Consider the following 16028-nt stretch of genomic DNA (forward strand, 5'->3'; position numbering starts at 1 on the left):
TGTAATCCTCACACGCTTTCAACCTTCAAGCACTGTTGCCTCTCTTCTTAGCACGCACATAAAGATTCAAAGGCCGAATTAACTGGAACTCCGGATCATACTCAATAGTTTCTAATCCTTCACGGAAGAACTCGTATCTCGAAACAAGCTCCGATAGCAAGATTTTAACCTCTAGCAACGCAAAATTGAACCCGATGCAACCCCTCGGGCCAGTTGCAAAAGGAATGTACGCGCACCGGTGCTTGTTCTTGACTTCTTCATCGTCCCAGCGATCAGGATCGAAGCGGAAGGGATCACGCCAGACCTCGGGGTTTGTGTGAATTCCGTACAGTGCCGGAACAATCACACTGTCAGGCGGCAGGCGGTATCCGCCGGGAAGGACGACTTCGGTCTTGGTTGTGCGGCCGGGTTGGAACGAAGCGTTGTGGAGCCTTTGGGTCTCTTTGACGAAGCGGTCTAGATAGGGAAGACCGTGTGCTAGCTCGGGGGTCCAACTAATGGGCTCCTTAGAGTTGGCAATGCCGTGCGAGCATAGCTCTTCATATAGTTTGTCTTGTGTGCCTTCGTAGTTGACGAGACAGTAGATCAACCATGACATCAGGGCTGATGTGGTTGTGAACCCGGCACCGGTAACGATAAGCATATTGGCGAGGATCAATCCTTCAGGGAATTTCTCTCCCTTGTCGTCTACTGCGTTAAGGAGATAGTCCACAACGCAGGACGCGTTGACAGCTGCCTCGTTCATGGGCATGCCTTCGATATCAGAGCCCTTGACCCGGTTGATTTGTTCTTGGAGCAATGTGTAGATTGTGCGCTGCACCTTTTTCAATGTAGCTGGGTCACCGAATGGAAGATGTCGGTACCATTCTCCGCGGGCGGTGATTTTCTTGTTCAGAGAGAGGAGATTGGCGATATTGGTGACGATGGGATGCAGCGGGGCATCGCTGGAGGTAAAATGCTCAAAGTCCGTGCCAAGTGAGAACTTGCCGATTGTCTGGGATGCGAGCTTGAGCATATACTGGTACACATTCCAGGACTGGTCTTTAGCATCAAGGTCATCGAACACTGCGAAGGACATCCGTGCGCACTCCGCCATCAGCGGCGTATAGTGTCGGACAGCTTTAGGGCCCATAGCGGGTGGCAGAAACTTGTGTGCCAGTCGCCAGTTCTCGGTCTCCGTATCACCGATGAAGATGGCCGTGTTGTCTTTCACTCCCCAAAGCGGGTGATTTTCGTTGATCTTCTTCGTCATGTAGGTCGACTCGGCAAGGGCCACGCCCGCTACCTCGGGGCTATCGGTGAGATAGGTTGTCTTCCCCATGTTTGTTGTCTTGATAACATGTCCATATTTACGGAAGAGTCGGTAATGGTTGCCCAGATGGTCAGGGAAGATCTCGTAGAAGCTGCCCACAAGCGGGAGGCCGTCTGGGCCCTGGGGGCTTCGAACTGCTTGGCCATCAACGCGAAGGGCAACAGGACGGTCGGAGGGCGTAAAAAGCAACTCTTCGACGCCATCAATCTCCTTATCGCTTTCGCCATTGTAAAATGTCAGGCCTGTAAACATGTCAGAAGAATCAATTGAAACCGAAGGTTATAAACATACCGAGGGGCTGAGCGACGTGCAAAACACCACCAACGGCTCGTTTAACATCTTCAAGTTTCCACTTCGCATCAATCACGACCGACTGAGCCGAGGAAACATCGTCTCCTATCAGGTAGAACGAAATATTGATATTCCGTGGCGACACAGGAGGAATCGGCATCGTGGTATCGCGTTGAGATACTTCAATGTTGATTGATGTTGACGTGGGAAACATAAGCCTTTGCCGTGCGCATTTCGTCCTTATATATAACTCGACTTGGCCTGAATTTATGATTCAACAGACTAGAGTATCCGGTTATCCGTGAATAGTCGACGTATAGCATATTGAGATTTCCTGGTTCGGATCTCCGAGTGAATCCGAACCTCGTACGAACTTCGTACGAGAACGGAGTGGATCCGGCCAAGCATTCCGAACATGTTCATTTGCGAGTTGATATACTTGAAGTGTGTAGTGCCGACTGATTCCGATTTATCCAACATACTAATATGCGCGACATAAAATCCTATTTAGACCGGGGGCAGCACGTCGCACTGGGTCAGAAATTCACTCCCAAATTCAACTCGCAATGTACACTCTCGAAGAAGTGCAAAAGCATAATAAGCCAGATGACATCTGGATTGTACTACACAACAAAGTTTACGATGTCACAAAGTACCTTGAGGACCATCCTGGTGGCAGTGCCATCCTGATCGAAGTGGCCGGGACAGATGCCACCGAGGCGTTTGAGGAGACCGGCCACTCTGACGAGGCCCGAGAGGAACTTGTCAAATTCCACATTGGTGATCTCCCCAGTGAGGTATGCTTTTGCTTTCTCATTTTGAGGACATATCTGACCTTCGAATTGCAGGAGTATGCTGAGACAGTCGAAGTCTACCGTCCTACATTCGAGGCAGTCGCCCAGACCGCTGTCATTGACACCCTGAACGGACAATCGAGCCGTCTTCGTACCTGGACTGTCGCCTTGATAAAACTTGGGCTTACCGGTGCTCTGGGAGTGGGATTGTTCGCCAGTTACAGAGATGGAGGCGGTTCAATTCTCCCGTCCCTGAAAAAACTGTCGACACAAGCCTCAGCCCTCTTGCGCAACAAGCCAAGCTCCTCCGGCCAGTTTTGGACTGGCGTTGGCATTGCCAGTGCTGCACAGCTGTCTTTGACGATCGGTCTGGCGATGTGGATCTCGACCCGTCTTGACGTGCAACAGGAGTTCACCCATTACTCGGCCCACCGAACCACGCGTCCGGACAAGATTATCTTCCACAGAAAGCTCTTGCCATCCACACCCAGCAAGACCATCAAGAAGGTCTCACCGCTTGATCCACGTCAGTGGAAGAGCTTTCCCCTGGCTAGCAAGGAGCTCACCTCGCTGAACGTCTACCGTCTCGTCTTCAACCTCCCGAATGCCGACGACGTCTTAGGTCTACCTACGGGACAGCATATTGCACTGCGTGCAGACGTCAACGGCAAAAGCGTCTCTCGATCTTACACACCCATCTCAAATAACACGGACCTCGGCCGGATCGAACTGCTGGTCAAGGTGTATCCGCAAGGCCAGATGACCAAACATCTCGAGCAGATGAAGGTTGGCGATACGATCGATATTCGAGGACCCAAAGGTGCAATGCAATACAGGTCTTACGCAAAACATATAGGAATGATTGCGGGTGGCACGGGTATCACGCCAATGTACCAATTGATCCGGGCTATCTGTGACGATGAAGCTGATTTGACGCGAATCGACTTGCTTTATGCTAATAATACCGAGGAAGATATCTTGCTGCGGGCTGAGCTTGACAATTTTGCGGCGCGCTTCCCGGATAAATTCCGGGTGCAGTACGTACTTTCTAACCCCGGAAAGAACTGGGCTGGGCATAGGGGCTTTGTGACGCAGGATTTGATCAAGCGTTATTTACCTGCAGCAGATGAGAGTAACAGAGCTCTTCTATGTGGGCCGCCTCCTATGGTCAATGCTATGAAGAAGGCTCTCGTAGAGTTGAAGTGGAAAGAGCCCGGGGTATTGTCGAAGGCAACGGATCAGGTGTTTTTGTTTTAAGCCAAGCACCAACGAGGACATTCTTCCTGGCTATTCTGAAAGTACACAATGAGAAACTCATGTATCTAAGTCATAGAGATGAATTAAAATCCCAAAAAATACTGCGTCAGATATGCTGAAGTGCGCGACATGAACTCGCCCAATACCGTATGACATTCAGATTTTGGATGCTACGAAAGAAAACAGTTATGGAAGAAGGTGGAATTTACAAAGTTTTTGTTCTTCCTGGATATGATCGAGCATAAATCAAGCTGTGGGGGCTGTGCAAAAGCAGGGAGGGCTGGGAAGAAGTGAAGCTATTCAGAACGGGCACTCATCAACTTTTCAATAGACATTGGTCGGTATTCATTTTGAAACCCCAAATCATTCCTTTGAATTTAATCACCTAGGAAATAATGTGGCTATGTCTTCTCCGGTGCAGATAATATATCGAGACTTTTGCTCCATCGTCTCACTGGACTCGAAAATACCGTCACTCTCACAACGACAAGTCCCTTCAAGTGGATCCTCACAAGGATATTGAATTTTGACACTGCCCACAGCCTGCTTGCTGTTACAAATGGAAATAGCTATATAGCCGGATAAATCCAATGCCCCAGCCGACCGAGACGAGAGTACCAATAGCTCATCCGAGCTGTCTCCGTACCGACTCCGTACCGACTCCGAGATCAATCCGAGATCCGTTCTCGCAGATCCCCGAGTAATCGTCCACCACAGCAGTGGATCTATAGCCCGACTCGCTTCCGCAGGATCCAGATTCAGCCGCTATGGAGTTTGATACCCAATCGAGCTATTCGTACCATAGTAGCATATCAATTTCTGAAATAAAATGCACAAGGCAATGCCGGGTCCCAAGCCGGGTCCCGAGGCGGGTCTTCATACCCTACCTAATGACCAAAAACGATGAATTACGACGTAGACCCTTGATCTGTTGAGTTAAACCGCATCAAGTTCCTGTATTCAAGAAGCTTGTATAAATATCCTCTCCACTGCCCGCCTCTTTGCCTCCTACGCCTTCCTCTACGTCAAATCAACATATCCACGCATCTCAACTCCAAGGCCCTTCCTCAGACAGGCTTCTTTCACTTTCAAACCTCATTCCAAGCCATCAAAATGACTTTGACACCCCGCACCGACCGTCCCATCGCCATCATCGGTGGCGGTGTCCTTGGCCGCCGAATCGGTACCGCCTTCGTCGCAGCAGGCTACAACGTGCACATCCGGGACCCATCGCAGGAAGCCCTTCAAGAATGCGCCGAGTTCATCGACTCACACAAAGAGCAATTCCGCCTGATGCCACGGATCAGTAAAGAGCGTCAAGATCCCACCGGCGCCGCCGGGACCTCCAAGACAACTACCGAGATCACCAAGGTCGAACAGGAAGCGTTCGCGAATGTGCCTTTTGGAAGATACAGCTCTTTTTCGGAGATTGGCCCGGCTGTGAGTAACGCTTGGTTGATTATTGAGGCTGTGCCAGAGAAGTTGGACTTGAAGATGGAGGTCCTAGCGGAGCTTGATGCTAAGGCGCCGGAGGATTGTATTATTGGGTCCAATAGCTCGAGTTTTAAGTCGAGTCTGTTAGTTGGGAAGGTTTCGGTGCAGAGGAGGAAGAGGACGCTTAGTGTGCATTTCTGTATGCCACCGACTATCAGAACCGTGGAGTTAATGACTTGTGGGGAGACGAACAGCGAAATTTTGCTGTACTTGAAGGATATATTAGGGGAGTGTGGGTTGATACCGGTGATCGCGAGAAGAGAAAGCACTGGGTGAGATCTCCAATTTTTTTTTTTCTCTTTTTTCTATCCGCTTTAGTCTGACTTTTATAGGTTCATCTTCAATCGGCTCTGGGCTGCTATCAAGCGTGAGATCATGCAAATCCTCTGCGAGGGTGTCAGTGACCCGAGCGAAATTGATATGTTGTGGGAACATATGTTCAAGAATGGGCCATTGCCATGTCAGCTTATGGACCAGGTTGGACTGGATACCGTGGCATATATCGAAGACAACTATGTCCAAGAGCGTGGATTGCCAACTGAAAAGACGGTCGACTGGCTGCGCAAAGAGTACGTCGACCAAGGCCGATTCGGCAAGAAAAGTGACAAGGGCGGCCTGTACCCGCCTCTTGAAAAGTCTCAAAGTGCAGAAACCACGCCTGCGCGTCCACACTCCTCGGCAAAAGACATATATATGCTGGACGTGGGACTCGGCTGCAACTCTAAAGACATCACGCAGGTTCATTCGAACGGCAAAATTTTGCGTCTGGATCTAGCGACGCAGAAGTTGACTCCCGTCATCGTGGACCAGAATCTCCCAGACGGCATCGATATATCACTCTCCAAGCGACGCATCTTCTGGACGAACATGGGCCACAGCACCGCCGCACACGATGGTTCGGTTTGGACTGCGGAAATGGATGGCAGCGGGGTCAGATGTCTAATTCCCTCTGGCGACGTGCACACACCGAAGCAAATTTCCGCCATCGATTCACGACAGCAGCTTTATTTCTGCGATCGGGAAGGTATGGGCGTGCATCGCTGTAACTACGACGGCAGTGACCACATCTGCCTTGTACAGCGATGCGTGGAGCCTGGGATGTCTCTTCTGGACCAGATGACGCTATGGTGTGTCGGAATTGCTGTTGACGACGACCGTGGCTTGATGTACTGGACACAGAAGGGCCCCAGCAAAGGTGGCCGTGGCCGGATCTTTGTTGCTGGGTTAGAAATCCCATATGGTGAAACGGCCGAGAATCGCTCTGATATCAAATTGTTATTTGATGACCTGCCTGAGCCTATCGACATTGAGATCGATTCTTCGACCCAGACCTTGTACTGGACAGATCGTGGTGAGCATCCGACGGGATGTGCGCTTTACAAAGCATGTGTTGGAGAGGAGAGCGTTGATCTCCAAAAGGTTATACTGGCGAGGCATTTCCACGAGCCGATTGGATTAAAATTGGACAAAGTGAACAACACCATTTATGTGACGGACTTGGGGGGTAGTTTGTATTCCGTTTCCCTGAATGATGGAACCAAGGTTGAGTTAGTGCGCGATGATGGGTGCTACACGGGGTTGTCTCTGGTTTGAAAGTACATAGAATAGAATAGGATCGCGTCTTCCAGAGATACACATGTACGCAACCGAAGACGCGATCCTGAACGTGATCTCCGTACGCATGAAATATGAATCTTCGCTTTATAACAATTGTAGCTTCACAATGCTTATTAAATCTCAACATAGTGATTGGTAAGAATGTGCCTAAAGAGACTGGAATTGCACGTTGGAATATGGATAAGTGTTGGGTCGTGGGTGTGGGGAAGGACAGAAAAGTGACCCCCACGCCCAGCTGCCGAAGCTTCCCCTATCGGGCTCGCGTTAGTCCATTCACCTGGATCCTGGACCTGGGACGCGGTCTTATAAGTGTGCGCCTTGTGCGTCAGAGAGAATTTACCTCCAGTTATAGAATGCCAAAAGGCAACCAGCATAGACCTAGATGGACACCAACCAATTGGATCTGCCAGGAGCTCTAACCGCAGAACCATACGTGGCCCAGAATACCAGAAGCCATGACACACAAACGTCGAGACCAGAGTGGGGGATCTCCCTCGTGAGGAAATACAGAACCCGTCTATCCACAGTTTATCCGGAATAAGCCCGACACCGGCAGGACGATCATACTACTTACCCCTCAATCTGCAACAGCTTGAAGCATAGCAATCAATGAAGCCGAGGAAATAGCCTCTGAATGGAGTTAAGAACCCCGTGCAGAACCACATTGACCCCGTCCTTGTTATTGACTTAGGTGGTCAGGTAGTAGTATAGCCAGCCCAATACAACCCTGCATCAACGATGTTTGCCCCTTGACTCCCCAACCCCCTCGGCTCCATCTCCACCTGCAGCGACCGCGTCGATCCATTCCAGTTGTCCCACGCAAATGCAGACTGGGCACTCGTCATGTAAAGCCACTGCAGGGGAGAATTTCACCATGTCTCCGGGCTCCGTTGTTGATCGTCCCGCGTGTCTCGCGTCTTGGTCGCACTAGCGCCCATATATACACATACACGCGCCCACCCATCTGACCGCGGAGTCTTCTTCATACCCAGGACTCTTCCAAGGTTGAAAGTACAAGACGCATCATATCTAAAATGCGTCTCTCACACGCGACTCTCCTCGCGACAGTCGGCCTGGCCTCTGCAGCGCCCAAGCCTGCCCACCAGGCTCGTCTCTGGGCTACGCACTACAATGGCAATGTTTACACATTGGCTTTGGATGGCGAGAACCTTTCACTTACCGATACGATGAAGACGTGCGGTAAAATGCCTAGCTGGTTGACTTTCGACTCGAAGGCCCGCGTGCTGTACTGTTCCGATGAAGACGGCACCGCCGATCCCTCAACCCACGGCACCTTGACAGCATATGACGCCGCGCCGGACGGCAAGCTGCACGAAATCGCAACTACCAAAACCATTGGCGGTGGTGTCAACTCCGTCATCTATGAGAATGACGATGGAGGGAAATATCTCGCTATTGCGCACTAGTAAGTTCCCTCTGATTCGGATATCCAATTCCTTACAACCTCATGGTTTGATTGTACAACATAAGCTAACGTCCTCAAGCGAGGGCTCCGCCGTCTCAACCTTTGACCTTCCCCTCAAGGCCAATGCCCCAGCGAAACAAGCCTTCCACTTCCACATGGATCACCCCGGCGCCGTAGCCCAACAAGACTCCCCACACCCGCACGAAGTCTTCCTCGACCCAACAGGCTCCTTCCTCGTCTCCCCAGATCTAGGCGCCGACCTACTACGCATTTACTCCATCTCTGCCTCCGACGGTCAGTTGAACGAATGTCCCGCCGTAAACGTGACATTCGGCAGCGGACCCCGCCACGGCGTCTTCTGGACAGATGGTACAGGCAATACCACTCAGTCTACACAGTCTGGAGCAATCACCCACCAACGCCAGGCCGCGTCTGTTGGTAAGACGATGATGTATCTTGTTAATGAGATCGGGGGCACGATGATGACCTTTGATGTTGCGTACGACCGGTCTGGATGTCTTGATCTCCAGAAGACTCAGACGATCGTGCCGTATACTGGGGGTAAGATGCCGCAGGGCGCGACGCCGGCTGAGATCCGCATGGTGGGCGATACATTCTACGTTTCTATTCGCAGTGATCAGGGGTTCAAACCCAGTGATTCGATGGTCACGCTGGACCGGTCGCCGAAGAATGGGACTGTGAGTCTGCGCAATAAAACAGATGCGTATGGAAAGGTGCCGCGGACGTTTGCTATTAACAAAGCCGGAGATCTGGTTGCCATCGGGAACCAGGCGTCAGCAAATGTGGTCATTGTGCGCAGGAATCGACTGACCGGGGATCTCGGCGAGAAGGTTGCTATGTTGCAGGTCGGGGAGACTGGAACGGTTGGCTCGGCGGAGGGGCTGAGCAGTGTTGTCTGGGAGGAGTGAGCACTCGATGGTAACGGACGTGTGACGTTGGGGTATTTTTGATCTATTTTCTTAGCGATTTGGACAGATTAATATTTGCTGAATGATATTTGAACATCATATCTGAGCTCGAGGGACAAGCCGTTGCTGCTGATTTCTGGATTATGTTAAGACATTCTATTGACTAAGAGTTGAAAGACCGATTTCAATTGTCGTGAACCGCGGGGTCAACTTCTTTCTCATGTACGAAACAACCCGAAGATTAGCCCGTAGCTAGGGTCCATACAGTCCTGCACCATCCATGTAGCGCCGACAACTCGCGAGGTTGTACATTCCGCGAGGAACTCCGTAAGAAGTTCAATTGTCTCCTCACTGGCCAGGGCAGCGACACAGAACACGACTGCAGAATCTTCTAAATCCGAGTAGAGGGGTATTGACAATCGGCTGAGCTGCACGTATACATTCCTTAGGCCTTTTTCTAAAGAAAGGATTGAGTTGTGCAAGATGGAGGTGGACTATATCTGAAATATAAATTTCGAGCCTGGAGGATGACGGAGCCATATACCTCGCACTCTTTCTATGAGAATCCGCAGAGAATAAACCATGAACATGAAACATGAAATTTGCAGTACAAGGAGATGAAAATTCACAAACGTGGAAGTGCATAACTCATGTCCAAAACATACACATAAACACATGAATTGAGAAAATAAAATGAACCCACCCAATGCCCAGCCTTCAACATGAATAGAAAGAACATGGACCGTAAACATAAAGCCAAAAGATGTGTTTAAAAAGAAAGAGAAAGACCAGCTTTGTCGTTTTGATCGGGGCCCAGCACCGAGATTATAGAATGAATGCGACGTCGTCCTGACGAGGCTGGCCGTGGTCGTTAACATAAGTCGGAAAGCCAAAAAAAAAAGAAGAGAAAACAACAAAGGAACGACCGTGTATATCAAGCATAAGTCATAACATCCGTAAGACCATGAGCACGCGCTCACAATCACTTAAAATCCAATTGGAAAGCTTTCCACTTCCCGCCCACCGTCCTGCACCTCGGACACCCCCTCGCAGCGGCAGCGGGGTAACTCGTCGGACCAGGAATATGGTTCAATGCTCCATTGCCCGGACTCCTGAATTGAGCCGGCGGACTTGTGATGAACATACCGACACATTCACGACAGACGCCGCAAATACACTCCGTACAAGCGTAACACTCGTTTAGCGCCCAGGGACGCTTGCAATTAGCGCAGTAGATTTGGACCTCTTTATTGCGGTATGAAGCAGGCGTCGGGTTCGAAAATCGGTGGTGCTGGCGCTGCGAGACGGGTGGGATGAGATTGAGCACGGGACTTGAGTCGGAGTTGATTGAGTGTGCAATTCCCGACGATGAAGGCGGGAAGTTCTTTCCTGAGGCGTTGGACATCGAGTCGAGTGAAGATTCGATTGAGGGGAATGGTTCCATGTCACTGTCGCGGCTGCGGGGTCCTTCAAATGGTGGTGGCGTGAGGGACTTGTGCAGTGGTGAGGCAGTATATGAGTGGGGTGGGAACTGGCGGTTCAGAGGTGGGAGGCTTTGGACAGATTGGAATGCCGGGGGCAGGGAGGATCGGTTTTTCGATCCAGGTGCAGAAGTGACGTTAGCGAGGAGCGGGGCGATCGTTGGAGATCGGCCGGCCTGGATTGATGTTAGTTCGATATTCCGGTGTATACATACTTTAACTATGATGGAGAAACTTACTTCGGAGTACTGTTCATCGTCCGCTTCGGTTGCCGAGGTCGCTGCTTCGATCAGATCCTCCCAGCGCTTGCCTTGCGCCCATGCTGCAGTCTGTGGTTCAGCAGAAAGAGCTTTACGGTCGCCGAGACTCGGGCGCCGACCAAACTCCTTGGATTTTGGGCGATCGTGTTTTGGTTTGCGGGCCGATTGCGTGATTGACGATTTGCGCGGCCTAGAAAGCTTGTGATCTCTTCGTTGGATCGGGGGAAGAGTTGATGAGCGACCGGGAGGCGAATGATTGAGAATGGACGGAAGGAGCTCCCGCGGGCGAGGCGAAGAGAACGGTGGCATGGATTCTTGTTTAAAGTGATCGCGCAGCGAAGGCAGTTCGATAGAAGAGCGCATACGGCCCTGGTGGAGATCGGTGTCGGAGTGGGTGTCCTGGGGAAGCTGGGGTAAGTACAGTCCACCGGATGGCAGCGGCGCCACATACCATGTCAGTATCCCAGTCTGAAGCGAGACGATGGTGGTGCAATTGTGCCAGAGCGACGGCTGCCGTTGCTGCGGCGGGGCCAGGTTCGTCGAGAGCTCGCGGGGTCGCCGGAGAGCTGGCGTCAGCTACGTAGATGTCTCTACCCGCCACATCTGTGGGCCGTCAGTAATGACCGAGGAGAGCTTCAGAAGGGAGATTGAGAAGTCAACTGACCGCGAGGGCGCCGTGGCTGCGGCAGTTCTGGCGGAGACAACTGGGCACGTTGTTCGGGCGGGGTGTTAACCATCAGTAGGAAGCTCTCTTCGGTAGCCGGGAGCTTCGGGATGTAGTGATTCGGATGTGCACGTCGGATATGCTCCTGCATAGAGCGATAGCGCTTTTCCTGTAGGCCTGGATTAGAGCATAGCTTTACGGATATGAGGGAGGCTTTTTTTTTGAGGTAATTTGCCGTCGAGCTTGCGATCCCGGCCGGGGTAGTGGGGTGGCTCTGAGGGGGGCAGAGAAAGAGGCGACTCACTCCTAGACATCGCTTGCGACAATTGGAAGCGTCGTTATTCTTCAAAGGACAGACCACTTCATTGTTGGCGTCGGTGACGGAGAACGAGCTCGTCAACGAGCTTCGAGGAGGCATGGTGCATAGGTCCCTAGAGGCGAGATAGGGATGAAAGGAGAATACGATAAGGATATGGAAAGACCACGGTTAAGAAAAGGGCTGAAGTGAGCCCGGGATTGGCATGGGAGGGGATGTAAGAAGGGAAAAAAAGGAAGAGGAGCGGCTCATACAGTCATCGAGTACTTCGAGGGACTCGATCCGCCGCCGCTGGCTGCGTGGTGGGAGAGGTAGACGGGGGTATTACCGTAATTACAGGACGCCTCCCCGCGCTATGCTAGGATTTTTGGGCTGGTTTTTTTTTTTTTTTTACCTTCCCTAGATTTTTCTTTTCTTTTCTTAGATTTCTCTGCATAGATCTAGGGTAAGCTGAGCTGGTTCATGCGTCAAGTCACGACATGCATGGAGCTGACCTTCTTATCCACCCTGAGCTCGGGGCTGCGTATGGTCTTTTTTTTTTATTTTTTTTATTTTTTTTTACGCTTGAGACTTCTCGGAAGCCCGGTGGAACGGGACTTTGATCAGCTGGATGAATAGTTTTTCTTTCTAGCTAAGACAAATCTAGATAGGGAAGCATGCACTTGAACGAAAAGACAAGAACACTGCTCGATAGGAAGCGATAATGTGATAGATTGTGGTGCGATAGCGCTATCAGCGGCCCCTCCGAAGCTCTCCCCAGCTCTCAAAGCTCGAAATTCCAGAAGCTCTTGGGCGAAGGAGGGGAGCTCCGGGTGGCGAATTCGTTAGCGCCACGTTACTTTACGCCGTATTTACACGATAAGAATCCCACAATCTCTAGTCCCTACCTAATAGATATTTCTAAATCTACACTCTACACTCTACTTTACTCTACACTACACTACACTAGGTCCAGGTCCGTAATCAAATGACCTTGTACATGAGAAACTGACCAAAGATAGGGGTGTCGGTTTCGATTTCGAAATCCCAATTTCCAAGTTCCAAGTTCCAACGTCCGCTCGGGTGTCGTGCCGGCAAATACCGAGGCGCCCGTGCCTCAGCGCAGCTCGAGGACTAGCCACTCCTCTCCCATCTATACCTACCTAGGTACCTAGACAGAAGATGGCATGCAAGACCGCAGTATTGATAGGGACTCGGTACATTGGCTTGAGAACCTTGAACCCTCGAAACTTGAACCTCGAACCTCGAATCTCGAATCTCGAATCTCGAATCCAAGCGAGCTCCAGCTCTAACTTTAAACCGGTCGTAACCCGTAATACCACGCGGTACACCATATAACCGACTCCACGCACATGCCGATGAAGAGCATCCCAAAGCAGCCTGATTGGATTTTACCTTAGCACAGTGGACCCCAAAGTTCCGATTACCTGTCTCTCCATTGGTCTGCGGCCATTGCGGTAAGGGCGCCATCCCGGATGTGGATGCCCGTGCAGGGAGGGGGATCGGCTTGAGGGTGAAAAAAAAAAAAGGAAAATTCTGTTCCGGACTTCCGTATGCCTGTATTCTGGTACTCGACAAACCCCCTGTATTCTGTACCCCGTATCTTGTAGGCGAGTTGGCCTCCCCTTACCCAGGTACGTGGTAGTTGGGGTTCTAGAAGTCCCAAGGGAAAAGGTGGTTTTCTCGTTATCGTGGGTGGAGGCCCAAAACGGGCGGGGGGTGGAGATGGAGCTTAGCGTGGTATTCGGGGTTTCTAGCTGTTTTCTTTTGTTCTCGGGCTGGACCTTGCCCTGTATTGATCTTGATCTTGATCTTGATCTTTGGGGGTAGAGGTATAAGTATTGGTATAGTTGTAAGCTTTCTATTGTCTAGGTATTTAATAAGCGTTATGTACAATCTTTGAATTTCTCCCTGGGTCCGGCATGCCAGATGCGTCGCCACACACCACGCAAAAAAGCCGTAATTCATTGCCAGGCAACTCAATTAATCGCCACCACCGAGGGGTCCCGAGTTTTGAAAAGAATGATGTTTCAGGGAGGCAGTCGAGAACCCTTGCGCGTGGTCTGCATCTGGACTCAACTGGCGAGGCTGTGTCGGAAGGATGCGCTTAAAACAAGCATCGCCTCGCGGTCTTACATGCTTCTTTCAGCTATACATCCGACCCACTCAACCTGCTGGGGAATCAAGCGGAGGTGTGAGCATTCCATTGGCAATTGGGAATGATTTGGGCTGATCTTCGCCAGCGAAAAACAATAGTACTGCTTCCGCTGCGGCTTTCGAATCGTCGTTGTCTTCTTGTCCCGGGACGAGCGAACGCTCGATGGATTCCACGTATGAGGCTACGGTCGCCTGGGGCCAGTTTGCGCGCCGGCCAAATTCCTGACATAGTTCACGATTGGTCCATGCGTCGAATTCAAAGTGGCCTTGGTAGGATAGCACCCGGCCGGGATTGTAAAGACCCTGGATGGGGCATACGGCGCTGCTGCCTATGTTCATCCATGGTACTGGTAGGGAAACATCACCCGCAGATGCAGATGCAGCTGCAGCTGCAGCTGCAGCTTTAGCTTCGGCAGTTGGAACCACCTGGTCGCCGTGGATCAACTGGATGCGGAAGGGGTTTGGTGACACCAGAGGGGGAAAGTATGCCGTGAATGACGGGTCCAGAATGATAGGTTGGATGCCCATTTCAAAGCCTTCAGTTGAATGCTCAACGCGGAATGTCGATGCTGCAGATCCCGACAGTAGGGCCTGCGCGATGAGCTGGTGGCCGAAACAGGAGCCGAAAATCTTTACCAGAGGGTAGTTGGCATGCACCGTCTGAATGAAAGATTGAAGCTGTATGATCCACGGATATGGATCGTATGCTGAGTGTGCCGATCCGGTGATCAGGATTGCGTCGATCGCACCCAAGGGCCCCTCGTTGGATCTCGGGGAACGTGGCATAGCGCGCAGGCATTCAAGAGGTGGTAGTGTACCTCCCACGGGATCAAAAGCCGTGACATGCACGGCCAGCGGGCCGTTCTGCAGTTGGACATTGCCACTTTTGCTTAAACGATCCGCGGCATTCTGGAGAAGAACGCGGAACTGCGAACTGTACAGGCCTCGCTGGGCGTATATAGATAAGCAGGGGATATCCGCGTCTAGCACGGCGACATGGAGGCGGTTGGCCATATGCTGAAATGTGGGGAATCTGGGGTTAAGTTGCTGATAGAGCAACAAATCCAGGCGGTCCAAAGTAGCCAAATGGGATCGAAAGAAGGATTTGAAGGCCTGTCAGAAAATCCATTGATGCTGATATGGGGTTCGGATCCGCATGCCCGATGAAGGGTTTCTGTGAGTAATCCGGTGGAGAGCGCGGCCCAAAATGGAAATCGAATCCTTGTCCGAACCAGTTGAGTCATTGCCAAGCGCCGTTCCTAAGACCCCAACTAGATGTAGTCGAAAGGGCGCGCTTGTTGCGATTGCTGGGACTTCATTTTGATGATCAATTTTATGGCCATGCTAGCCATACTAGCCGCTCTCTATCGAGCATGATTGTGCATACACAGCCTCGTCGATTGGCAATTGGGCCTAGGGCATTTGGTGTGTCGGACTTGCAGTCGCGGTGCCATCTAGGTTCGGAACGGCTGTCATTGAGAGGAAAGCCTTTGAGTGTCAGTCTCTTGAGTGTTATTGAATCGACTGGATGGACATTCCCCCGGGTTGGGGCCAGGTCTGACCTCTCTGGAACCCGATACTAGTTGGACCCTTGGGGCGGTATAATCAAGGCGACTTGCGCGAGACCGATCTACCACAAAGCAAGATATCGATGTTGATGATTGCCGTGGAGTCTAGCTATCGGCCGAGTAACCCTGAAGGAGATCCCTGTCGTGAAGCACATTCCACATTCAATTGAAGTTCCCACGCGCGATCTCTAATTCAACCTCACCCATCTTCCTCCAGAATACGCGCCATTGTCTGTCACATACTCTCAATGTCATGTTTTCAACCCCCAAACATCCTCTTCAAGAATTCAGACATGACAGGAGTCCCTTCATAGTGATTATCGGGACCTCGCCAGCGCCGAGCCAATTCGCGATGGGCCGCGGTCATCACAACATCGGACCCCGCAAATTGCGCCATCACGACCAAAGCCCCAACCCAACGCACAACGCACAGACCTATTATCCCTGAACAATTGATCTTGT

The 16028-nt window shown here is 51.3% G+C and overlaps 6 protein-coding genes across 6 annotated transcripts; 3 read left to right on the forward strand and 3 right to left on the reverse strand.

The window, feature by feature from the left end:
- Nucleotides 1-25: 25 nt before the first annotated feature.
- On the reverse strand, nucleotides 26-1763 carry N7443_006939 (cytochrome P450; the record flags this gene model as incomplete). The annotated part of the gene is made up of 2 exons (XM_056886995.1): nucleotides 26-1554; nucleotides 1604-1763. 2 exons carry the CDS (start codon nucleotides 1761-1763, stop codon nucleotides 26-28), a joined length of 1689 nt encoding a protein of 562 aa, XP_056740644.1.
- Nucleotides 1764-2169: 406 nt separating this feature from the next.
- Nucleotides 2170-3654, forward strand: N7443_006940 (Alpha-xylosidase; the record flags this gene model as incomplete). Its single annotated transcript, XM_056886996.1, has 2 exons — nucleotides 2170-2400; nucleotides 2452-3654. 2 exons carry the CDS (start codon nucleotides 2170-2172, stop codon nucleotides 3652-3654), a joined length of 1434 nt encoding a protein of 477 aa, XP_056740645.1.
- Nucleotides 3655-4767: 1113 nt separating this feature from the next.
- N7443_006941 (3-hydroxyacyl-CoA dehydrogenase family protein) lies at nucleotides 4768-6741 on the forward strand (the record flags this gene model as incomplete). Its single annotated transcript, XM_056886997.1, has 2 exons — nucleotides 4768-5420; nucleotides 5481-6741. 2 exons carry the CDS (start codon nucleotides 4768-4770, stop codon nucleotides 6739-6741), a joined length of 1914 nt encoding a protein of 637 aa, XP_056740646.1.
- A 1058-nt stretch (nucleotides 6742-7799) lies between these two features.
- N7443_006942 (lactonase family protein) lies at nucleotides 7800-9120 on the forward strand (the record flags this gene model as incomplete). Its single annotated transcript, XM_056886998.1, has 2 exons — nucleotides 7800-8191; nucleotides 8271-9120. The coding sequence occupies 2 exons, from the start codon at nucleotides 7800-7802 to the stop codon at nucleotides 9118-9120; spliced, it is 1242 nt and encodes a 413-aa protein (XP_056740647.1).
- A 982-nt stretch (nucleotides 9121-10102) lies between these two features.
- Nucleotides 10103-11943, reverse strand: rfeD (uncharacterized protein; the record flags this gene model as incomplete). Its single annotated transcript, XM_056886999.1, has 5 exons — nucleotides 10103-10777; nucleotides 10841-11260; nucleotides 11313-11464; nucleotides 11526-11694; nucleotides 11830-11943. The coding sequence occupies 5 exons, from the start codon at nucleotides 11941-11943 to the stop codon at nucleotides 10103-10105; spliced, it is 1530 nt and encodes a 509-aa protein (XP_056740648.1).
- Nucleotides 11944-14007: 2064 nt separating this feature from the next.
- Nucleotides 14008-15012, reverse strand: N7443_006944 (type 1 glutamine amidotransferase; the record flags this gene model as incomplete). The annotated part of the gene is made up of 1 exon (XM_056887000.1): nucleotides 14008-15012. The coding sequence occupies one exon, from the start codon at nucleotides 15010-15012 to the stop codon at nucleotides 14008-14010; it is 1005 nt and encodes a 334-aa protein (XP_056740649.1).
- Nucleotides 15013-16028: the final 1016 nt, after the last annotated feature.

This window comes from Penicillium atrosanguineum (assembly GCF_028827265.1).
Source record: "Penicillium atrosanguineum strain IBT 20685 chromosome Unknown utg000005l_segment0_segment0, whole genome shotgun sequence".
Lineage (NCBI taxonomy): Eukaryota > Fungi > Ascomycota > Eurotiomycetes > Eurotiales > Aspergillaceae > Penicillium > Penicillium atrosanguineum.